Source organism: Acanthisitta chloris, unplaced genomic scaffold (genome assembly GCF_000695815.1).
Source record: "Acanthisitta chloris isolate BGI_N310 unplaced genomic scaffold, ASM69581v1 scaffold12411, whole genome shotgun sequence".
In the NCBI taxonomy this organism is placed as follows: domain Eukaryota; kingdom Metazoa; phylum Chordata; class Aves; order Passeriformes; family Acanthisittidae; genus Acanthisitta; species Acanthisitta chloris.
Genome location: NW_008657706.1, coordinates 47,973 through 73,389, shown reverse-complemented (window position 1 = coordinate 73,389; position 25,417 = coordinate 47,973). Strand labels below are relative to the sequence as shown.

Here is a 25,417-nt window from a genome sequence, read left to right as displayed (position 1 = left end):
TGTTCTCCAATCAAACAGTTTGACTTTATTTTAACTTTTCTGCTAGAGTCCTTTAAAATGGTTCCTAGGTGATAGATCCACACTGAGGAAGGTTCTGCTGTTCTTCACCTAGGGAGCAACTGAGCATGCAGGGGCAGAGAGGCAGAGCACGACACAAAGGACCAGAGAGCTCCAGGAAGGAGCCTACAGCTCAGGCCAGAGACTGAGAACACACCACAGGGACAAAGCAATTCATGTACACCTTGTGAATAACACTCCTGAGAGCTGGAGACACCTGGAGTCAGAAAGCAATGGAGTAACTGAAGCAAAGCAAGGACCCAGGCCTGACCCAAATGCTTGGAGTTCTAATGAACACTGATTTTACTGCCTTAACATTCAGTAAAACTTGGTTTTTGAGACAGCAAAAACATCTGGCAGCTCATTGTAAGGAAAGGGCTAGGAAGACCTCAACAGTTTAGCCAACTTGGTGCCTCAGTAATACTGAAAAATTCTAGAGTTTCATAGATGCATAAAATCTTTAAGGTATGAAAAACCATTTTGTTGCAAGACAGAAAAAATAAAAGAAATAAAGAGAAAAAAAATCAAGCCAAAAGCTTTGAAGCAGCTCTTCACTTTGCATCGCAGCATCTGGTTGAAATCCATCACTCAAGATTGTCTGCAAACATAATCTACTCCAGCAGATCATGCAAAGAGGATTTAATTCTGCAGTTCTGGTGCTGGACATGCAGTTAGGACTAGACAGGAGACCCTCCTCATCCCTCAACTCCCTCAGCCAGCACTGCCAGACAGTGCACCAGCTTAGGGAACACAATGGGCAGGGAAAGGAAAAGCAGGTGCTGAAGTCAGAAGGCAAAGCCTAAGTCCAGTCAGCAGTGTTTGCAGCTGGAAAGGATTCAGCTATGTGAAATCTGCTTTACAACAAAAGCAAAGACAGGACACACAGTGAACTGCAACACTTGAGGAAAGCACAGGACAAGCACTGGAAACTTAGGAATCCCAAACATCTTTCTTCATGTAGCCAAGGCCTGGAAATCATCTCCCATGTCCTCTTGACTACTTGATCCAAGCAGGAAAGAAGGTCATTCATCACTTCAGCTGGAGGCTGTCTACCAGTTCACACTCCACTAGCAACCCAAACTGCAAAGAGATGCATCTCAAAAGAAAACTGCTGCTTCTCCAGACCATTTTAAACAGGAAGCTTCTTCATTGTACCTAATCACATAAGAAGTGAGAAAATAAAACACCTGTTTACAGTTCAAGCCAGAAAGTTTACAAAAAAAAAAATGGAAGCACATAACTGAATCAAGCAGAAGACTGGAGACAGAAATGTGTATCAGAACAGTTTTAAGCTCCAATTCTCCACTTAAAAACAAGCACATGGTTCTGTCTAGACATGCACTGAGTAGACTGAAGTGAAATCTGTTTTCAAGTATGAATTTAGAGGCAATACCCACACAACTATCCTTCACGTGCCAGAAAGCAAGATGAGAGAAATACTGAGCTGGAGAAAGCTCCTCTGCAGTACAACCAACAATCTTCTTCACACAGCATCAGTGACTCGCAGCAAACCAAGAGCACACGATGCACTTGGGAAGCAACACCACCAAGTCAGAGCACAAATATTGCATATAAAAATTTATTGTCTTTTTTTAAACACGGGCGTGAAACACACACAACCTAAACAGCTGATTTGTTTAAAGCTTTCCAGAAAATTTGTGATTGCACAGAATCAAAGGCTGTACCACGTTTTCCCCCATGTAGCAAACTGGATTCATAGCCATGTGTGCACAGCAGCAACAAAGTCATGTCTGCAGATCCTCTCAAAGTTCCATGTTTGGCAGCTTACTGAGAAGTGTCTTCAGCTTTCTCATTTTGCTGAGCTCATAGGAACAAGTTAAGAGTGCATTTATAGAATTCTCCAGTAAGTATAAAGAGTTTGAACATCCAGGCCTGGTTCTCATGTTTGCTCCACTTATGGAATAGATCTATGCAAAAATAGATGTATTTTTCTTCATTTAGGTCCTATCTATAGCTACTGTCTAGTACAAAATCGTATTGAAAAACCAGCAGTTCTTCTTTCCAAGTGAGGCAAGTTGGAAGAGCAAATTTTCAAGATTAAGTATTCACAAGGACATTGATTATTTGATTTGAGAGCCAGAGACTGACAGCAGAAGTTCTTAGTTCACTGACCACTGACCTCAGGTCTGTTTGCTCATACAGTCCTTGATTCAGCTCCCTGTGTATGTGCCTAGTGTTAAGAATGGAACTTGTCTCAAAGAGGTCTCTGGGATGATTCCCACCATCAAGACCCAGGCACACACTTGGTGTTTAAATGCCCCAAACTGAATCCTGACAGTCTGCAGGAAGAGAAGCCACAACAAAAATGTTGTAGTGGAAGTGACCTCTAACTCAGCCTGTTGACATTCTGCCTGTGCAGTAACTGCACCTGAACCGTGGAGAGCTAACTACCTGGGTTTAAGATTTCACCATATGATGCTAAACCAGCACATTGTTCCTCCTGGAGGAGCCTTGAAACTCCAGTGGTACAACCAAAGCCACACACAGGCACACGACAAGTGAAAAATATCCTCCACTTCTAAAGTGCAGATTTTCAACATTCCAAGGAAAGTGTTTCCAGACAATAGTCTAATTCTTCCATATATACTCATTCTTATGTTGCTCCAGTGCAGCATTTCTAATACTGAACAGACAGGGATGAAATTACAGCTGCTAAATGGTGTACACTTCTTTCTTACTTCAAGGAAAATGCTGCCTAAAATAGGAGTTTTTAATCAGGCTCAAGTGCTAACTGAAGTATTTCAGTTTGCAAAATGGTATCATTACTACAACCTGTCTGTATACCATAAACTTAAGAGTGCAAACAAGGTAGCTACTTAATTTTGGAATCCATTTCCCTGACATGAAAAAGGATAGACAGAATATAAAACATCAGAGCGGGAAAACACCGTATCGAAATCCGTAATTTTTGAACTGAAATGTGCATTTTACAACAACAAACTCCGTAGTTTCCAGAACAGGCACAGCTTCCAAAACTCAAGTGTCAGAGGCTATTAGCTCTGACAGACCTTAGATATTCCACCTTGACTTTCTCCCCAGTGTTTCCATGTTGCTTCGAATCAATTTTAAGGAGAAAATTGCACACCAAAGTCAAATCCGACAAATCCTGCGGCGATCAAGACAGAGCCTGTGGTTTCCTCGGCTGCAGCGACGCTTGTCTCACCAGTCTCTGCTGGGCCCGTGTTGCCTGGGCATCCTGGATGGCACTGCACAGCCACTGCAAGACAGAGAGAGAAAAAAGGGTTCAAAGCATGCAACCTGCACCTTTCTTCCATGAGATGTTAGTACATCACCGTGAACGCGACCAACACCCTGGAGAGTGAAGTTAGATACTTGATCTTCTGATACACATGCATAACATTCACCCCAGAAGAAGCTTCAGGGATGTTGTCAGTCTCGTCTGAATTTCCTAGTAACACCAGAGATGTTACTCACAGGTAACTAGGCACACCTTCCCCAGGCAGCACTCCCACCCTGATCCCACTGTGAACACACACAAACCACAGAAACCACCACAAACACCAGTGAAGGAATGTGTAGTTAGGGAATAACACCCAGAAAGGTAAGTAAACGTGAGCAAGGCCTGTGTGTTTTGGAGCATGCTGCAGCTTTGGCCATGTCACCACGACACAAACAAACTAAAAGGGCTTAAGTCAGTTAACTCAAAGACTGGTTTGGAAGACATGCTGTAAGAAAGAGTTGAAAGAACCAATACAGACTGTTTCAGTAGATACAGTGCCTCAAAATGATGCCAATCCTTTTTCCCTTCCCAGCCTAGCCCATTCCCTCAGAGGTATGTTGACTCCTAGAGACAACAGGGAATCCAGTACAGCCTAGTACTTTCGAGAGGGGAAATGTTTTCCTTTAATGAGCTTTAACATACAAAACCTAAGATTATGCAAGTTCAACTTCTATGCAATGGCATAAACTCTTTGTTTTTTGGAGTATCTTGCCCCATCATTCCCCTGTTTAAACCCGTTTTCCAACATGAATCTTTGGTACAGGATCCTTTGGCACAGCAGCCTGTTCTGTAAGTGGCCTCTGAACATTACCATCCCTTTTACATGCTGAGTTTCAACAACTGTGAACAATATCAGAAGGAAAGAAGATGAATGGGGGGGAAAAAATAGAGTATACCCTTGCTGTAGTTTCATCCTGAAGCTGAACTGTCTTTACACATCCATGACCTGTACTGTCCTTTCTTTGGAACATTCTTTGATCCTGCTGCAGAGGGGAACAAAAATGTGCTTCAGATGACTCACAAAACAAGAATGCAGAATCTGATACTGAAATGACTTCAATGTCAACTTCAGGTTAGTTTTCAACATGGTCTCTGTCCAACCCAACTCACACTTTTCAAGAAATTTTAAGTAAATCCTGTCACATGGTCCTTGAGTTAGCAGTTAGAACCATAAATAAGTCAAGAGCACGTTTGGATCTCTAACTAGTATTAAACAAAGTAAGTTGACATGCTTTCCTTACCAAAACAGTTATTTTTAAAGTGTTTCCTTCATAGGAGGGACAGCAGGTAAAGTCGTCAAATAAGTAATCCCACTCTGTTGTTAAATGGCCTAAAATTTCCACTTCTTTCACATATATCACTCTCCTGTTCAGAAAAAAAAAAAAAGAAGGTAATACTCAACTGGGACTAGAACTTTGCCAGAAAAACAGAACATAATCCTTTCCACGATCTCAACGTATCTAGAAAGTTTTGAGTACACAAACTGCACATCTAAGACTAGCAACATCTTGAATTCTAAAAGTTGTCTAATGAGGCAAATATTAATTTTCATGCTGCCACAAAAACTTAAGACTTCACTTTGAATATCCTGTAATTAGCAGGATTGTAATCATCAAAACTGTTGGCTTGGCTGCAAACACTTAGCTCGAGCTCATTTGAAAAGTTGAAAACAAAGAAGAAAAAAGAACATTTCCCTCCAATATGGTGAAAGGGTCACTGATCTCAGAGTAAACTGTCCTCCAAATGAGTATCCAGCACTGACATCATTATGAGATTACATTTTACAGAAAGGAAACAAAACTTAAAAAAAAAAAAAAATCAAGAAGAAAATAGACAAGGAGAGTTCATATGCAGAGAACAGCAGCACTTCAGACTTAGCCAGATGTCTAATCCCCAAGCTGGAATCCTGACAAGCCCTGAGAAAGCCTTCAAAACATTTTACCTGTTGGTAACAATAAGGTTTGCTCTTCTGCCTCTTGGAAGTGCACAGTGGTATCGATACCTCTCTTTTTCCAGCTTTCTGATGTGCAGTTTCTGAAACAGAAACAGAACATAATTTTGGGGCTGTACCAAGTTCAAGGTGGTGTCTTCAACTCAAAAGCCTTTAAAAAGTTACCTCATTGAACCAGCTCTTTAAAGGCAGCTCTGACAGGGCTCAGTCACTTAAGGTGTGACCTGTTCTCCTCACAAGGTGGAACACTGACACTGCAGTATCAGACTGTTTCTCCAGCTTTCTGTGCTAATGATTGTTTAGCAGAGTTCATCCTGCCACGCCACATGCTGCAGACCTGATTCAGCAGGGAAAATCCTGCAACAGTACCTTTAAAGGGAACCAGCATGTGACCCAGACCCTCAGGAAGAAATAGCTGAGGTACAAATACTCAGTGCACCTCAAGACCTTCTGAAGCATCGAACAGAGATGGCTATTCAACCCCCAAAATCCAAAGGTATAGCAAAATGCAGACTGAATTGCTCATCTCTTTAATTATTTCTTGCAAACATCCATGTCCTTCAATATTTCCATAGTGGGCCCACAGAACTGGCAAGATGACAAGAAAAGCTCCACTTGACTCCACATTTATCTGTCGGATCAACCATACAGGCTAAGAACTCTATGTAGTTTAAGGAACCAAAATTGGAAGTTCAGTTTACATAGGAAGCAATTAAATGAGGGTTCAACATTTATTTATATTTGCATTTTATTTTCATGTATTTAAAAGTTCAATAAAAGCCTCAAAGCAACATCATACATCAGAACCAACCCCCAAACTTGTATAAGCCCAAAAGTGGATGAATACTGGAGAGCTGAAATCAATAGCTTAACATTTTCCTGCACTTGCTCTCTAGTGATGTGATGTTTTGAAATACATTTTCATTCAACATTTTTCAGCAACCAAAACCACAGAGTCGACAACTTCTATAAAAAAATATCCCTTTCTAACCCTCTTGAAAATTTCTGACGCTGTACAACATACATAGAAGGACACAGAATGCCAGAAAGATTGGCTGTCAAAGTCTCTTCAAAACATTAGAACCAAGGTGGCAGGACTTGACTGAAATTGAAACCTGAACTCACATTCCATACCTGAACTGTAGCTCTCTCAAAACCAAGCGAAAGGCTCAGGAAGCAGCAGCCTCACCAGCAGGTGAAGGCAGCAGCTCAAAGGCTACAGCCACACTCTGGATCCTTTGGCTGGACATGAGGACATCAGATATGTCACACACTGAAACAGATTTATCATGCACATGTTTGGCTGCCCCAGCACAAAGCTCTGTGGAGAGACCTTGACTCTCCCAACGCCGAAACCATGACCTGCACACCCCTAAATTTCAGACATCTTTATCAAAAGCTGTTACTTTTCTGAGCATGCTAGGGCACTCTGAAGAAGTTCCCTCATTCTTATTTCACATGGAAATGAAAGAACCGGTGCAAATTTCCACAGCAGAGTCAGCCAGAAATAGAAGCTGCAGCTCCTCGCAGAGTATCTCTGCCACACAACAGCCTCACGGCCCTGCTCAATTATTCAGGAGGTGTTCTGCATTCTTTATAAAGCCTTAGCTGGGAAGTGAAACACAGGAATCCCACAGGCACTGAATAATGCATGACCTGCCTCAGCCAGACCTGAGGGGCTGGGGCAGCAGGACCTGCACACAGCCAGGAATGGCCAGCAGAGCACACCATCCCCTGTGCCAGCACAGCTCAGCAATGCAGACACTCCCTGGACAACCAGCAGGGCTCAGGACAGCCCAGTCCTTGGACAGCTCTTCTCCTGCAGCTGCTCCAGGTGTCCTTCGAGCTCTCCAGCTAACTGAGCACTTCGGTTTGACAGAACACTGTGCACTGCTCAGTCTCACTGCACAGGCTGAAGGCAGCAAATCTGACTTTCCAGGTCCTGGGCCGACTGAGCAGGGCCCTGTACAGCCCAGACACAGGATCCAGCACTGCTGGGAGAAGGAACTGCGTAAACCAGTTTACACAAGTCGATATATATCTATATACATGTGTAAATTCATGCTAACAGCTGAAAGGTTACATTTATTGGTGTTGAACAACAAAGCCCCAGGAGATTCTGTGAATGCAAACTAGAGCCCACTAAGCTGCCTACAGGTTGTAATTGAGGAACTCTCCTAAAGAAGCAGCAATAGGAACTCGAAGGGTGTAGAGCTGACAGGCCCATGGCACAGTACAGAGACCACAAACACAAGTCTGCTCAGCATTTTTATGGAAGCAGCATTTTAGATCATGAAATCATAAGCGTTTTCACAGGAGAAATTCCATTCAATTATCTCTAAATCTCGCTGAAAATGCTTCCCTCTGTGCACAGCCCTAGCTCTAAGGGAATGCTAATAAATAATGGACTCAGGATCTAACCTACCAGGATTATTCTCCAAGTGCCTCCTGTTGCCATTCATAAGGAGCTATAAAAACCAAGTACACTGGAAACAAACCCTCCCTGTCTCTCCCATCTCACTCACTCATCTAACCTTACTGTAGATGGTTATCCAAGTTTCTTTTCCTAGCCTGGACAACATGAAACACCATTTGATTCAACTGTTACACAGAGAAGATACAAATGAGGGAGAGAGGACATGTTAAATGAACTCATGCCCTTAACCTAAACACTTCAGGCAGATAACAGACTGTGACAGAAATAGAGAAGAAACATGGAAAATGTTTACTCCGTCAGTCCAGTTCTTGCTGCGTGTGCCAGGAGAGAAGGAGAAAGAAAAGAAACATTAGAAACAGAATCGGAAATAAGGATTAAAAGACAATCTAGAATGAAGTGGCAAATATGCAAGTTTTGGTCTTCAAACGTTAATGTAAACAGATACTTCACTCTAACCTTTTAGCAACAAAATAAGCATTTTAATGCCATTTTTAAGAACATCAAGTCTGAAATTCAAGTTATCCAGATCCTGCCTATGTAGGGATTGAAAACTAATGCTACTCATCCTCCATGTTAGCCACATTCATGCAGGAAAGCAGATTCAGTGTCCACACAGCCTGCAGCTGGGACAGACAGAAATACCAGAAGTGCTACTTTGATAACTCATGCAGCTTTTTAACTGCTGCTATGACCAAACAAGTCAAGCTCTACTGACATCTTTTAAAAGCTGCTTAGTTTGTAAACCAACCTCAGCCTTGTTATTAAGCAAAACATCAGAACCAAGTAGGGAAATGTTTTTGTTTCCCCACACTCCAATACCAACCCTACTGCCTCCTCCCTGAGTATGAGGCAAGTGATGGCAGAACACGACGTGCAGCAGGTCATGGAACAGCAATGCTGCAGGTTCCTCCTGGCACTCAGCTTACCACAAGCACTGGGCCGTGCTGCTCTCCAGGCTTGCCTCATGGAGCAGGCTGGGGCAAATTTCACTACACCTACTGACTGCCACAGATCCTGGGCAGCTGCTTTGCAACTTAATCCCTGCAGGTTAGAGAATTTGAACTGTGTTTACAATGAAGACTCACCTCAAACAAATCATAGCCCTCAGCCTCCACCCTGTTGTAGGGCCGGATGATGCCGTCCTCACGGATCAGACGTGGGGGACGCAGGTTAGACACCTCTTCAGTCGATTCTGCCACCCTGACAGAGAGTGCAACCACATTCCAGTCAGCTTACTGCAGTATACCTGGAAAAATCAGCCTTTCACTCACCACACATCCCACTTACACCTCCTGGGTACTCCACAGGTGCAAACAGCAAAGACACACTGCTAACAACAGATCAGGCAGCACCAGCCAACGAGACAGCTACAGAACGAGTTGGAGAAGTTTACTCCCAACTGCAGATAATCTACTAAGGGTTCCCAAGTGGATTGACACACTATCCAAAGGTCCCTTAAAACACAAGGAGCCCCTGACCTTTGCTGCTAAGCAAATTTGAAACTGGGAAGCTTTACCCTGAAAATGTCAGTGCTCTATTTTTCCACAGTGAGCTGAAATAACATTCAGGCATTTGCATTCAGCAATACACAAATCTACCTGAAAACAAGATCTTACAATTACCTTCTGAAGAGAGGAGTGAGTGAAAGGAGGAGATCGATTTGTTATTGTCTCCCTGAACTACAACACCACAAGATGTACCTGGAAGCAGCAACTTCCAGATCATCCCAAAGTTACAGGTTACCAGACACCCACAACCCACACATCACCTGCAGCTGCATTTAACACACAAGAACCTTCACTCCAAGACCAGTTTGAACTGGTATCCCACACAGAGAGCACTTCAGACCCCTCTGGGCACGGTACCTCTGGATGCCCTGGAAGGTACTGCTGGCCATGTCCACAATGCCTCCGGTCGGCCGGGCCACCACTCCCACGAGCCCCTTCCCAATCCCCTTGAAGAATCCAGCTGCACCTTCTTTCTTAGCCCCTTTGAAAGGAAGAGAACAGAAAACCAAATAATTTTAGTGACCTACTCGAAGACATTACCCACAGAATTAAACCATGACTGCTCCAGGCTGCACCGCAAGTGCTTTGCATTGGAAACAACCCACAGCCACCGAGGACATACATGGGCACAAAAAACTGCTTATGCCAAAGTCATACACTGCTTTTTGGCCTGTTTGGACACATTGCTCTTCACTCACTACCTCACCAGCCACCAAAACCAGCAGAGCTGAGCTGCTAACAGCATTCTCCTCCTCACACTGTCAGTCTGGACTGGAGGCCAATACAGCAGTTTTGACAGGTTGACAGTAGTAACAAAACAATCTGAAGACACTAAGATGCACAAATATAATGGAAGTAAACTATTTCTGACTGAAAATTACATGTTTCTGGCAATACCTCACTATGGGAAATGTTTGAGGAAATCACCATCTAGAATTCACACTTGAATTACAAACAAAACTCACCACACTTAGACTGATATTTCTTAAAACTACAAAATAAATTGCAATGTATTGAGACACCACTTAAGCAGTGCAGTGCAGCCCCAATGCTTACCTTCTACTGGTTTAGTGATTATGCCTGTCACACCTCCAACAACCCCCTGCAACAGAGAACAGAATTAAGTTCCCACTCAGAAACTGGAACACTCTGAGTCCAATTGGGCAACCAGTTGTCTAACACCCTTCGTTTTAAACTTTTGTAGTGCAAAGTCCAACACCAGAAATGCTGTTTGACTGGGGGGGGTTAGCTTTGTTTCTTTCTTTTACTTTTCATTTTCAAGGAAATGACAATTCAGGGATAATACAGATGGGGGACACCTTAAAATGGCTGAAGAAACATTTAAGTTGGCACAACTACCCAATCTGTTGTACAGTGCTCATCACAGCAATTAAGAACACCATTACTCACTTTCACTGCACACAGGAAGCTGCCACAATTCCCAGCCACGAGGAAGTGACACCAAATTAACACCAAATAACTCCCCAGAAACCTTTAAAGGCCAAGCAGTTTAACAACTAGTGTGAAAATTTACTGAGGTAACTTCCAAATTTTAGCAAACAGTATCAGAATCAACTCCACAATGTTACAGCTGATTAATTGCTTAGAAATCCATTCACTGCTTTTACTTTGAATGGAGAGTGATGGACTTAATTTGCATTCATACAGCACAGACCTCTCAGCCACTGTTCATGTGTGGTTTGTCTCAGAGGGAGAAACAGATATGATCTTTCAAACCGACAGTACTATGAACTGACTGCCCACTTGGCTCTTCTGTTTAGCTCATGAACTGACCAAGATCTCCACAAACTTGCTTGCATGTCATTTTCAAGCATGGATTACAAGTTGGCACATCATACACTCATCTTCATACCCGTAAGAAGCCTTTTCCCCCTTTGGCCAGGCTGGCACCAAAGTCCTTTGGCTGCCGACCCATCTCCTCTCTCCTTTTCTGCTGGAATTCTTCATCCAGAGTAATAGCAGCCAAGCCTTTCCCAACTGTGCCAGTGATCCTAGACACCACTCCTGCTGCACCACCTGAAGGAACAGGAAAGCAGAAGTTACTATTCCTTCACAGCTTCATTGCAGACACACAGAAAGCCAAAACGTTCATAGCCACTTCCCTTCATATTCAGCCTGGATGCAAAAACTTCCACAGAGCAAATGCCACACATTGTCCATGAGAAAGCTCCATAATTTGGTCTGATAGCCACATGTATAGCAAAGGGAACTCTACATCACCTCACTACATGCTGTGGAGCATAATAGATGAAATAATGTTTTCTGTAATTACTGTCAGACACTGCTAAAAAAAAATAAATCTAAGGTAATGGTAACAACAACTGGTCTTAACACTTCTCAGGCTTCTCCAGACATTTTAGCACCATTAGAATCCTGTCTCTAATTCATCCACAGCATGTTACTAACTCAGACATATATGCCATGTTTCTCAGTTTGGCTGCTCAGTCTGCAAACAGACACTCGGATGTCCTCAGGTAAATCAAGAGTGAATGATCTGTATCATAAATATTGGCAATAGCATGACAGACTTCGACAGTCACCAGAAAAACCAAAACAGCAACAATATGACACATACCCACTGTGTGTCCAAGCAGACTTCTCACACCAATTACAAAGCCTTCAGCAAATTCCTCAGGGCCTTGAACAGCACCCTAAAAATGAAGCTTATTAGTAACAGCAAAAACCTGCACACTGATGCATCTGTTCCTGTAACCAGCAACTCCTTTGCACTGACTGAAGCAAGCAATGCCATCTGAGCGTGTTATTCCTTCAGAATTAACATGGAAAATCACTGCTGTCTTACCTGCTCAGGGTGTGGAGTGCAGTGCCACCACCACCACAGCCATACCAGCACAGTCTGAATGCCAAGAGAGTAAGGGACAGGGCAGTCTTACCTGGAAGGGCTCGTAGAAGAAAGCTTCCACCCCCTCTGATAAGCCTCTGATTAATCCAAATGGATTTCCAAGAACATCTAATCCAAGTACAAGGACATACATCTGTTTCAGGAACTAAATAACGAGGGGGAGGAAAACAGGCAAAAATCAAAAGCAATGTTCCTGGCTGCTGTTACACACAGATCCATGTGAGAATGCAAGGCTGGTGCAATTTTTTACTTTGAGGGGTTTAGCTGAGTAATAACAATGTATAGATAAATGAGAGATAACTAACATGTAGAGATAACCGAGAAACTACTTTGGTGAAGAAAGGTAAAAATAAAAAGAACAGAAGGAATCACTTAAAATGTTTGTAAACACATTTTAAGTACACTTCCGTGTTTGCACTTTCATAATGTGCCACCAGATTCCTCCTGCAGCACCATCACATGGAAACTGAGGAGCTTTCAGAGGAATTCACTTTTTCTTCCCTATTTTCTACATTCCTTAAGATACATACTCAAAGCTCCTCACAAAGGCTTGACCAAATGAGCTTACCTGTTCACTGTAATGTCTAACAACTCTCTTCATCAGCTGATCTCTCTTGTAGAACTGATACTTAATTTCAAAGAAAGCAAGTCTGAAAGACAAGTAATCACATATTAGACAGCTTTCCTCCTTCAAATACTTCTCTTCTTCCCCCTCAGACAATCCTGAGGCACTGCTCTCTTACACACAGTCCCAAACCCCATCTTCCCTCCACCCCTTCCTGTTCACTAAGGCTGTATAACCTCAGACTAGTCAGTCACTCAGTCAAGTCTTCCGTGGACCCAATCAGTAACTGTATAGTAGCTTTAATCAAAGTATAAAACCCCAAAACTAAACAAAAAACCAAACCCACAACAAAACAAAACACAAAAGACCAATCCCTCCAACCAACTTTGTTCGCTTACTTGAAAATAAGATCATCCACATCTGTCAGAGTAGCTCCAATACTTTTCAACAGCAAATTCAGAGAGTGGATTGCTATCATTTCTTCCCCCTTAGCTGATGCTTCTCCACCAGAAGCCAGAGACAAACTCAAATGCAGCTGTCAAGACAGAAGTAGTAAAGCAAGAAAGTCAAGCCCAAAAAGGCCAAAGCACAGAGGCAGGTTGTGTGGTGCAGGTGGAGACAAAGCAGTGGGGAACAAGTGCCAAGTGTGGACTCACTTCAGAATGTGATTTGAACACACACACTGGTACTCACACTGCTATTCACTAGCAACATTTGGATGCATTTACATTTCCATACAGAGAAGTGTCTAACTGCCCCAGAAGTTTAACTCGCCTTGTGTTGACATCTGCAAACTTGTGTGCAAGCAATGACAGAAATCACATGTTGAATAGTTGGAGTTTAATTCCCAGTCCAAGCTCAAACCTAAATTCTGGTATTTTTACAACCAGCTGCTCTTTGAGGGAAACATGAACTTTTAGAGAACTGCCTTTAACACAGTAAAACTGCAATTTATTTTAGTGTTGATAAAGCATTTGTGTAAAAAAAAATATTATTATACCCATTGATTCGTTCCACTTAGTGGTGGTGAAGGGTCTGTTTGTACTCACGAGCAACACAGTTTTCCAGCAAAGTATTAAGTCACAGAGAACATAAACAGATCCCCAGCAGGGATGTATTCACTGTAAAGGATTAAGAGATGACTGGTATTACCTTAATGGGAGAGATGTGGAAATGTTCAAAGAAGCTGAGCACTGACACATCTGTGAGGGAAGACTCCATTAGCTCAGTGCTAAGTGCATCCACATCTTGCTGAATTAGTTTAGACTGGTTTTATCATTCAAAAAAAAAAAAAAAAAGGAAATTTCTCTCATCAGCATACATGGAATGAATCATATTATAGCTAAATGTAAGTTTCAAATATAGATATAAATAAACAGTAGCAATAATAAGCATAGTCAAATACAGTTAACTAAATACTTACATGTAACTGTACTAACCTATTTCTTGACTCCAGGGGGAAAAAAGAAAAAAAAAAAAAGAAGACAACAAAACCAAAATATCACACCACAGCAAAAGAAAACCACCCCCACACAACAGTTCAATGATCTCTGGGTGAGTCCTCCATTTTGTGCTGCACTGACATCCACCTAAATCCCCCAACCACTCAAGGTATCACTTGGAAAGATTCTTTGCCTTTGTTTTGTCTTTCCTCACTAAATCAGAATTTTCAAACAGTACCTCTGCAAACACAATCTTTAAGAACAAGACACATGTGAGAATGACCCTTCCATGCACAGCAGGACACAAGGTGACCTGAGGGCCCATGATACAAGATTCTATTTTGAACCATGAAAAATCTATTCCTTCTGCTCTCTGAAGACAAGGCAGTGCAGACTGACAGACAAATCCAAGTCCACTCTATGCCCTAACCTCACTCCACACACACCCCTAACACTGTGTAGGCACAACTGAAACAACTGTCATCTCATGATGAAGCAGTAAAAGAGCAGAAAACGGCCACATCTACCCCAGTTACTCAAAGCTCTCAGTCAGTAATGCCACAGCCAACATTCAACAGCAACACCAACACTTATTGAAAATTAGATGCTCTTTAGTCACTGCTGTCAAAGGCAACAGCCACTCATTTAAACTGAAACTGCAGCAAATTGCAACACTACTACCCTCAAGGGCCTGTTCCAGCAAAAATCAGCTTCTCTTAAACATTACCCGCTGTCTCTCAGCTTCTGGGTCTGTAGATGGAGTGAAAAGTTCACTGAGTGCTCCCAAAAATCCTTGATCAATTTTCAGGGCCATTTCCTGGATAAGAACCATGAAGTACCTAAAATGGGAAAACAAATAGTGTAAACTTGCAGAAGCTGAACTTAGGCATTCCATGCTCAGCCTGTGGAACTGAAGCTTTGCTCTGCAGAGCTGCATAGTAAGATGTACAATCTACAATATCAACTGTCCATTTACAGTCAGAAGAGCTTACCAACCTCACAAAGCTCTGCATTACTGTAGATGATTCAATCCTAACACTTTCGAAACGTACCCAAAAATATTAACCATCACCAGATACTTCCTACACTCACACACGGTGGGTCCATGTGCTTCATGGGTAACAACCCAAACACTGCATTTCTTCCTCTTGTGCAAGTGCCCCTCCAAGTCAGATTACATCCACACTAACTGGGTACAGACACTTGCATTAGAAACCATCACTATGATGTTTTTGTCTCATTTCTAGTGCAAAAACTCAAGACACAAACATATTAACTAGAGAACAAGTATTTCACACTGTACTGGGCCACACTAAAGATTGTGAGTCATTTGTCAGAGCACCAGATACCCCAAGCACTGCACAGCAAACCTGCAGGCAGAACCCTGACCCCGCGGTACAAGGAAATTGTTCTGGGTACTAAACAATTTCCCTAACAGTCCTTTCACATGGTCAGCCCTTATTTTCAGAAGTAAGTTTCTTTTAGAACAGTTTGTTCACTGGAGACATGTAAAAACTCAATCCAAATTCAACAGTTCCTGGGATAGGAGAATGCAAACTTCAGAATAAAGTTCCCTTCTAAAACACATCAAAACTCTAAAATCACATTACAACACTCTGTTTGACTCACTTGAACTGCAGCACTTTGCTGTACTCGTTGAATCGAGTGATGACACTGATGTCAATGAAAGGTTTTGGCTCTAAAGAGAAAAAAAAAAAGTAGAGGCTAAAAATAAATTGCCAAGTTCCTACTTTCAAGGCTGAAGAAATCTGACATCACCACAGGTTTTCTCTTACCTGAGTCCAACGCAATCGACTTGGGAGGGGCTACAGGGTGAAATACAACAGGAAACATCGATCCTGGTAACTGATTATCCACCTAGAACACGTTGGCATAATTACAGGAATGTTTTAGAGACATGACAGTCAAACACAATTCCCATTCTACAAGGCTTGAGAAATTTGTTTAGAGATCATGTTGGATTTATCACCGGATTTCTCCATTACTGTGGAATGTCAGCTCTTTAGCTATAAGAGGTCAGAGGGCTGGAAGTGTTGCCCCAGGGATGCTGACAGAGGTTCACACCCACAAAGACTCATTTACAGGGTCTGAGGCTGATGGCACACATTAACTGCAACACTGAAACCACCTTCAGGAAAAATATGAAAAACAAAGGAAAGAGGAAACTATCCCAACAGGTGGTCAGAAACAGCACCAGGGTCCTCAAAGAGTTCCTTCCCCTGGAGGACTGAGGGACAGCAAATGGAGATGAACATGATGCTGTCTCATCAGAACTTCCTTCTACCACTGAACACTTGTCACTAGTACCTGCTGAAGTGCTTTAGTAGATTTAGTGCTGACTGGAGCAGGTTGAGCAGGTGCAAATGCTGCACATTAGTTCACAGTTAATACTACACAGATATATTATTGCCTACTATTTCTGAAAGCCTATTCTCTACTTCCCCTTAGAGGCAGTTTTTGCTCCCAAGGTCTCTGAGCCTCTAGATCCATTCTAGAATAATGTTACACTGCTAGAGAAAACACTACGGTAAACGAGTTTTGAAAAAGGTTGAGGCTATTGTTTTAAAACATTTCTCTTTAGAAATAATCCCTACCATAGCACCTTGCTTTACATTAGCCCACATTAAATTTTGTGCCTATTTTTCCACACTGCTTGCAAAGCCCTGGGAAGGCAGTTGTGCAGTGCTTTGCCAGCATCAGGGCACCCACAGCACTGCTGAGCCCCTCACACCTCAGGCTGGGGACACTCCCTCCTGCCAGAGAGGAAAGCAAGAGCCTCAAGGGGTGTGCTGAGTGTGCTGGTACCTGCAGCCAGTAGAGCTGAGCCCGTAAGCTCCTCTGGTGAGGTGACTGCTTGAATTCCACCTGAATTCCCGACAGGAAGTTACGGCGGATGCTGCACCTGACCGGGAGACGCATCTCCATCGGGACCCTGCTGAAATTCACCTGGACAGGAAAGACAGCACAGCTAACACACAGCTTGACTTGGTAACTAATAAAACGTTATGCTACTTGTCAAGTCTAGTACACAAACCCTGTGCTGTCCCTCAGCACATGATCACACAGAATTATTCCACCTCATTATCGGCACGGAAAGTAATGAAACCTCTCGTCTGATAAGGAAGGACATCACATTTGCAGCTTTAGCTGCCCTGAGCAGAAACCTCTGTGTCATCCTAGCAACTTCTTCATGAGCTCCATAATACACTGGCACAGTACAGATACTTACATGCAGCTAACTGCTTTCCCAGCTGCTGCTCCTACCCTGATCCTGAAACATTTCGTTTCTGAGAAGCAGAGGGGAAAAAGATCACCTTTATTCAGAGCCAAATGCAATGACCTACAGATCCAAGTTTTTGACACTACATACCAGAACTGCACTATTGCAATGTACAAAACCTAAGCATTCCCAGAGTGAGGGTATATACACACTGAGAAAGGTACTACAGAATGCCTGCACTGAGCTCAGCCATTGCAAGGCATTAGGTTTATGCATGGAATACAGGGATGTATAATTAATGTCTGAAAAGCCCAGGGAGGCGAATCATTTCAAGCATCTCTGAACACTACAGGCTCCTCTATCATACCAAGTAACAGGAAATGCTGCTTACTAAGAAGCTAAACCCAAAATTTCTGCAAAAATCAGCACCAATGTAGGTTCATAACTAACATGTAGATGCCAAGGAATCTTCACTACCACACAAAAGCAAAGTTCTCTGGGACTCTCACTCAGAGATGACACCTCAATACTGCCTCAGTATCACCCCCACACAGAAATATTCCAATGTGCAACATGTGCAACCATTCAAATCAAGAGCTGCCTTTTGGTTCCATTTCTCTCCACACAGTCTCTATCCTTCCTCAGCAAAACAAAGTCTGTCTTAGCTGTGGGACATGATCTGCAAACATTTAAACACAGAAACTCAAAACACACCTCAGTGTTGCTGTCCAATTTATGCCAACCAGGCCCCTGGAAAGCACTCTTAGAGAGATACTTCTGATAGGCTTGTTCCAGTAGGTTTATTTGCTTTTGATTGAATGGTTTCCATTTATGCTTTGGTTTCCGTTCCCAAACAACACCAGAACTGCAAGACAAGTAACAAGGCTGAGAGTTTCAAAGTCCTTATAACCTTTCTTATGCATGCAAACCAAGTAAAGAGATGTTATTCCAACTTCTTAGGCGTAAAACACCATTTATTCTTTTTTTAATAGAAGCTAACAAAGGAGGCACTTCAAACCACAATAGGAGTAAAGGCAAAACTTTGTTTTCATTAAAAAGTTTCACTTAGCTGAATTTGAAATACGTTCTTCAACTCTACTACTCAAATTACTATACTCAAAGAACATTTAGGCTTCCACGGGCAGTACCTGGTGATTCCAATGTAGGAGATTTCTTTTCTGTTTTCGTTGTTGACTAGAGAAAGTCCAAGGCTGTGGATGGAGAGGTTTATCTCCTGCTCAGGCTGCTCCAGCTCCTCTGCCTGTCGGGCCTTAGACACCAGGGCGACGTCGTCGGTGAAGAGCAGCACGCGCTGCCGCCCGTCCAGGAACGACACCCAGTGCACCTGAGTGTGGGCATCGTACGGGAACTGCCCACAGTCATCCTGAGGGGAGGACAGCACAGAGTGACCCCACCACGCTCATGCACGGCCAGCAGCACCTACACACACCCCCCAGGACTCAGGGGGGTCCCTCCTTCGCTTGGTTTCCTGCATCACACTGACTTGGCTCCATCTGGGATCCTAACACTGAAAAGAAGCTGAATATTGGGGTATTTTCTCTCCTGCATCTGTATACTAAACATTCCAGCAGGATCTGTGGTTTAAATAGCACCAGAAACCATCAGGAAACAAAGGCCCACACAGCAAAGCGAAAGGCTTAGAACCTCAGGCAATGGGGGAAGAAGGTAATAAATCATATACCACAAAACATTAAACCAGGCAATGATTAGACCACTACTCTTCAATATTCCTTATTTTTAATTTGTGAGGCAAAACCTTTTCTCAAAATCCCCAAATAATCCTTAATGTAGCCATAATTTTACAGTAAGGAAATCAGTTTCAAACTAAAAACATGTTTAAACACAGAAAAACATGACCCAAGAAAGTGCTTATAAGTAAAGCACACTGTAACTGGTTACCTGAGTGCAGCTGGGCCAAGTTAAACCCATTCCCAGGATAACTGAAACACAGAATTGCTTTCCTGTCCCTACTTTTCACTACTGATGTCTTTCAGATTTCTTAACTCCATGCCTAGTTGACAGAAAACAGCAAAGCTGCTTTGAAGAACTCTGAATTTAGCACAAGGTGAAGCAGGCAGCTATTTAGAGACAGACACACAGGACTTTTTCTAGCCTGCCCTGCAGTTAAGTGAGAAAAACCTTCCTCCATGAACATTTGCTTCCCCACTCTCCAACAGAACACTTGCCCTGACTGGACTTACCTCTCTTCTAGCTGTACTGCCCCTCAGTGCCTCAGCCATTTCCCATCTTGGCCATTGCTGTTTTGCCCCCACTTCAGACACTTTGCTATTTTAGTACTGCCTAAGTTACAAACATGGAAATAGCTCTTGGTGAGCAACTCAGGATCTTCTGCTCAATACAAGCATTTCCCATGAGAAGTCAAAACAGTCAGGGGTTTTCTCCATCTTTAGGGAAATACTTAAGCCCAATGCAGCACTGCTGGGAAACTGGTGAATTAGTCACCTTGGGTACTATTTAGATATGTTCACAGCTGATTCTACTTCTTTCATGTCTATCCAGGAAAACCACAGAAGAAATTCAGGCTGCAGTTTGTGTCTGATCCCCTGGTTACATTAATCTAAACCAGTCTATTAATCTAGAATCTTGCTGCTAACAGTAGGTGCAAAAGTCTCTCACAGGACAAGACAGATGACAAGTAACTGAGGAAGATTTCCCCTGGAGAGTTTGAATCTTGTAATAATCCTGGACTGGCTCAGCATTTCTTTCTCCCCTTCTGAAACTTACCTTAAGCAGGTCATGTTCACCAAAATTTTGGGAGTAGCTCCAAGTCAATTTTCTTGGTTTGGTTGGATCTGTCCAGGCAAACAAGCACACCTGGCTTGGTTTCAACTCCATTTCCTCTTGCAATCCACTGCAGGTGAAAGAAAAGGAGCAAATTAACAGCATTCACTGGTTAAGAGCACTGATGGAGGTGGTGCAAGCCAAAGAGTGTTTTATACTCCACCCCCCTGGGCTGGGGCAGGAAGGGCCCAGGTTAGCCACTCCAGGCAAGTCCAGCTGCAGGTTCACCAGCTCTTGGTGAGCCAGGATTTATACTCCCACTTTATTCCCTCCACTTAAACTATGAAGACTGCTTAAAAGCAGACAAAGTACTTCATTAAAATAATAGGATAAAGAAAGGGAGTTTTAATCCATTCTTCAAGGTACCACAAGGGTAAAAGAGAACTACTTTCCTCCCAAGGGACCCCCCCAGACTCCACAATCAATGGTGAACAGCTTTTTCACATACCTCTGTTTGTACCTGAGCGAGTCCCATGAAGTGTGGTTAACTATCAGGGCTGGGGCAGCTCCCTCGTGGTAGTCGGAGAAGCTGATCATAGTGGAGTGCTCAGCCACACTCACATCCACCAGCAAGCCCCCGTTCTGCACAAGTGAGACAAAGTCCAGCACTGGTTCCACACACGAATTGAAGTCAGAACAGACTAAAGAGTCATTTCTGATCATTCTTTCACTGCCCTCTTACAAAAGAAACAGGAAATGTGCTCAATGTGCTCCAGTAACACCAAGCTCAACCACACTGGTCACTGACTTAAGGCACATATTAGTGCCACCCCAAACTATTTGTTAGCTTGATTGAGAAAACCATCAAATTGCAGATTTCAAATAATTACTTCATTTGGCTGAGCTCAGTAAAACCTACAGGCAAGCACTCCCTTCACTGGCTCACAAAATTTGGCTACATGTAAAACTGCAATTCCCTGCACACTCCTTAGAAACCTTTGTCCAGACAAACATACTCAAGTTTTTAAGGGTACAACAAATAAAGCAATAGTGTATTAACACACTGATCACTGAGCAGCAAAGTTCTGTTCATTGAACCTCTAAACAATTCACCATGAGTCCTTCTCCCAAAGGCTTTCAAGCTCCTCTTTCTCCCCATATACATGCAAGACATTTCTGAGACATGTACAGCAGCATTTTCCTACACAAAGGAAGTATGTCAGGCTTTCCCTTTTGGCCAGTCTCTTCAGACACCTTTAGCAAGATAAACTGACCTCTCTGCTATGCTGTCAGGTCTGGAGAGGAGGTGGGAGGGCACACATCTACCTTTGACAAAGATCATCTTACAGATTCTCCAGCTCACATGAGAGGGATGTGAGGAACTGTTTGCACTCTACCCAGCAGGGTGGGGCTACACAGGATTGCCATGCAAAGCTGAGCCATCCACTATTATAGCAGTGAAGAAAACTCTAGGTATTCTGAAGAAGAGCATCACCAGAACATCAGATCACTGATGACATCCTCTTCCAGAAACATCAGGAAAACAAAACATCTATTTTATTTTAGGCTAACTGTTCAAACAAACTGGAGACACCCAAGACAAACTCTGTGCACAAAAACCAGAAGTCAGAAGTTGGAAATGCCACTTCAATTTACTAGCAACAGAGCTGTTCACCTTCCTGTAGGCTTATCACAAGTAAATCAACTTGACTCCACAGCTACAAAACATTAACAAAACCGCAAACTTGGCTCACAACCTTTTCTATCATAGAACCATCAAGGCTGGAGGAGACCTCTAAGGTCATTGAGCCCAACCATTAACCTGTCACTGCTGGAACCCCTAAACCAGATCCTCCAGCACCAGATCCAGATGTGACTCAAACACCCCAGTGATGGTGACTCCACCACCTCCCTGGGCAATATCCCAGTGCCTCAACACACTGACAGGAAAACAAAACTGGAGAGCAGCACACCCACAGTTCTGATCTTGATGATCTTGGTGAGTCAGGCTACCACAGGACTAGAACGGAGTATTAAGAACAGAGCACACAAAGTCAGTCTCACCAATTCCTCCAGTCTCAGCAGAGTACCATTATCCTGGACTTTGAACAGGAAAGGTTTGGATGGTCTTTCATAGCCAACTACTCTCACGCAAAGTGCACCAGATGAGTTCTCCGGCCAAAATGGAAGACACTGTGAAGTGAGAAACAGGCATGACCAACAGTTTATCCATGTTCCATACAGTAACACAACAGAAAAACAGACAGGCTTGTGTGTCCCTTTCAAATGCCTCTGTTCTTACCCAAGCACCTGCTGCTGAACATTTCATCTGCACTAAGTAACTGAAGGACTTGATTAATTTACCAACATATGCAACCCATGCTGCTCAAGTCTCCCTGAGATGTGAAGCCCCCATTGTTATGCCATCAGAAGAGACAGCTTCCATAGGGAACTGCTCTGTCCTTCAGAGACAACCAGAAACCACCTACAATGACATCCAAAGAGAAAAACAGGAAACATTACCTCTGAAGCTGAGATATAATTCCATTTATTAGTTGGAAGGGAGCCATTAGGACCAATTTCTCCCACTTCAAGCTCCAGAGAAGATTTGTTTGCTATTGTGTAGAATGGAATGAAGGTAACTATCCTGGTAAGGTTAAAACTGCTCATTTTGATGCTAACTCCAACCTGGTGAACAAGGACAATTTGAACAATCAACAACAACAGAAAAGTCAGGAAGGGAAAAAAAGACAAGCCAACATCACTGTAACTACAAAGCCTTAAACAACACTCTTGCTCTGAACACCTGAAGTAGAAGAACCAAATGACATACAGTAAAATCAGCAAACTATGCAACACACCTAACACAACTGACAGTTTAGCTATAGCATTCTGTAGCTGCAGCATCTGTGGGGAAAAATCCAACCAGAATCCCTCTGGCATAACTCAGGACAACCTAAACTGACCATTCTCATCAGAACACAGTTACAGAGTAAATGGAAACACAACAACCCATATATCTGCATATATGAACTCCTCTCCCCTCTGCATGATCACCCCTGCATTTTCAAACAGTCCAGTACTACACCTTGGTTATACAAACCACATCTGTGAATGAAACTGAAACTTCTGCTGGTGAAACTACTTGTTGCCAGGTGCAGACCTGAGTAGCTGGGACATAAATGCTAGATCTTAGACATCTCCATGTTTTAGAAGTGATGTAAGTAGTGAAACAAAGGCCCTAAGGACAAACAGAAGACAAAAGAACCCTAAGAGAGCATCACAAAATGCAGAAAAGTATCTTACCAGATAGTCCATGTTATTAGCTGAACACCTGACACATCCATAGCTTCCTACAGTATCAAGGGAAAAGCCACTGGACCAAGTGCTCGTTGAAATACAGAGCTGGATCTGCACACAAGAAAACAACAGCATGAAGTATTTTAGTAAGTTCATTTTAATTCTATAGTTCATGCATTATGGAGTGCAAATATATCACACACAGCAGTATAAAGACAACATTTCAGTGCTTTTAAACCCTTCTATGAGTTAAGACAACCTAAGAATACAGTATCACTATTCATACTCTGATTTATTAGTCAGTGCCCAAGTTCTGGAACAGATGTTGCAGAAAGGGTAAGAAAACAGAGGAGTCCTCATTGACTCTTACACTCAGGGCAGCACGCACACATGGAAAAAAGCCTACAACTTTCTGGTACTCCTAAAACTTGAAGAGGCTGGAGAAAATAATCAAATGAACACTTCTATATCTCTATTCAATTTCTCTTCCCAAGGAAACAGTTTTGTGGCAGGGCACCCACTGAGCTTTCAGGCCCTCACCCAGCTGGTGGCCAGGGTGAGGGTTAGCCAGGGGGCACGGAGCAGCACGGACAAAACTTGCAGTGGGCTTTTTGTCCAGCTGCCTTCCCTTCTCCAGAGCCCAAAAGTGCACTCAGCAAACAGCAAAGAGCAGCCAAAAGAAAACCTACAGACCTAAAACCTACCTGAGAACATTCCTTAGCTAGAATATGTGTGCCGTCCCCGAGAGCAGGACTTTGCAAGCACCTAAACCAAACATACCTTGTTTTTGCTAAAAATATTCTTCTTTTTGAAGGAAAACAGAACAATATCCCTGTAGTCTGCCGGGTGCTTCACGTGCGTGTCCTCGGCGCGGTACTGCAGAACGCGCGAAGTCTTGTTGATGATCCAGTAGGGGCTGAAGACCGACAGGACCGTGCGGCTCCCGACGCGCCGCGCGTGGACGGAAACGTCCACGGTCATCGCCGTCGCAGACTGAGAGGTGAAGCACACGGGGAAAAACTCAGGCATGCCATCGTGAATCTTGAGATGCCCAGTCCAGTCTCTGCCTTGGTATTTTAACAGCACCAGCTCCATGATTTCCCCGTTGATCCTGGAGTGGAAGACGTCTGCAGCACTCCCCTCGCTTAACTCACGAGCTTCTGCCGTTCCCTGCAGCAAAAGCACAAGAGGCAAACCAAGCCTTTAATACCTAAAACTTAGGCATTCAAGATCAGCATCTGACTCTCTTGCAGGATGCATGTTCTGGGTGCCTCAGTACCACATGGACTACCTCCCATCATTTGAGAGTGAGAGTGACCCTAGGAAGAATCTGAGATCAGGTGCCCTTCCCTTGCAGGACAGTAAGGACTTCTTTATTCTGGATTTCTGGAAGGCAAATTAGTTCCAACATATCCTCTGTCTCTGCTCCATCCCTCCCTCCCTGCTGACTGCCAAAGGATTCTGGCAATGAGTTAATATTCCTATTCTCCCACCACTGGGTGTAAAGTTAACTGGACTGTGCTGCAGATGTACAGCCAGGACTCTTCACACACCCGAGGCAGGAAGCTGTTTGGTAGCACAACTTGCCTCAGACAGCAGCATTCCATGACAACACCTTTCCTAATTTTCACTGATAAACAGTGTATTTTACGGCATGGAATAGTGGCCAGGCTTGATTAGTCCAGGGATGTGAACACAATAAGCAAATACCCAAAGACTGACAAATTAACCCATAAAGTAACTCACCTCAAGCAAGTACCTCAAGGAGTATGGCAGAAGATTCCTCACGGTCAGTGTAGGGTAAAGGTGGATAATGTAGGCAGGATCCCACTCCTCTCCAGAAATAAAATTTAGCTCATCAGGTACAGCTGTTGAGCTGATTACCAGAGGCAAGAAGTTGGCCTCGGTGGCTGGGCACTGCAACAAGCAGTTGACTTCACTGCTCCTATGCAGCTCTTCCCTCCAGGCAATGTAAGTCATGGACTCTTTGAACTGACCCTCAAACAT

At 43.3% G+C, this 25,417-nt stretch overlaps 1 protein-coding gene across 1 annotated transcript in view; it reads right to left on the bottom strand.

Annotated features, from left to right (window-relative positions):
* Positions 1-3,193: 3,193 nt before the first annotated feature.
* VPS13C (vacuolar protein sorting 13 homolog C (S. cerevisiae)) overlaps positions 3,194-25,417 on the bottom strand; it is a gene marked incomplete at its 5' end in the record, with an annotated part of 69,885 nt that continues 47,661 nt past the window's right edge. The window contains 26 exons of the mRNA XM_009084832.1: positions 3,194-3,295; positions 4,216-4,299; positions 4,561-4,684; positions 5,262-5,353; positions 8,793-8,907; positions 9,573-9,696; positions 10,272-10,317; positions 11,089-11,252; positions 11,812-11,887; positions 12,131-12,244; positions 12,668-12,749; positions 13,063-13,199; positions 13,817-13,930; positions 14,834-14,945; positions 15,736-15,805; positions 15,903-15,984; positions 16,933-17,073; positions 18,062-18,212; positions 18,496-18,731; positions 20,114-20,240; positions 20,619-20,752; positions 22,175-22,303; positions 22,634-22,798; positions 23,417-23,521; positions 24,191-24,580; positions 25,157-25,417. The exon at positions 25,157-25,417 is cut by the window's right edge and continues 1 nt beyond it. Coding sequence (XP_009083080.1) covers positions 3,194-3,295; positions 4,216-4,299; positions 4,561-4,684; positions 5,262-5,353; positions 8,793-8,907; positions 9,573-9,696; positions 10,272-10,317; positions 11,089-11,252; positions 11,812-11,887; positions 12,131-12,244; positions 12,668-12,749; positions 13,063-13,199; positions 13,817-13,930; positions 14,834-14,945; positions 15,736-15,805; positions 15,903-15,984; positions 16,933-17,073; positions 18,062-18,212; positions 18,496-18,731; positions 20,114-20,240; positions 20,619-20,752; positions 22,175-22,303; positions 22,634-22,798; positions 23,417-23,521; positions 24,191-24,580; positions 25,157-25,417 — 3,477 coding nt within the window. The remainder of the gene's footprint in view (positions 3,296-4,215; positions 4,300-4,560; positions 4,685-5,261; positions 5,354-8,792; positions 8,908-9,572; positions 9,697-10,271; positions 10,318-11,088; positions 11,253-11,811; positions 11,888-12,130; positions 12,245-12,667; positions 12,750-13,062; positions 13,200-13,816; positions 13,931-14,833; positions 14,946-15,735; positions 15,806-15,902; positions 15,985-16,932; positions 17,074-18,061; positions 18,213-18,495; positions 18,732-20,113; positions 20,241-20,618; positions 20,753-22,174; positions 22,304-22,633; positions 22,799-23,416; positions 23,522-24,190; positions 24,581-25,156) is intronic.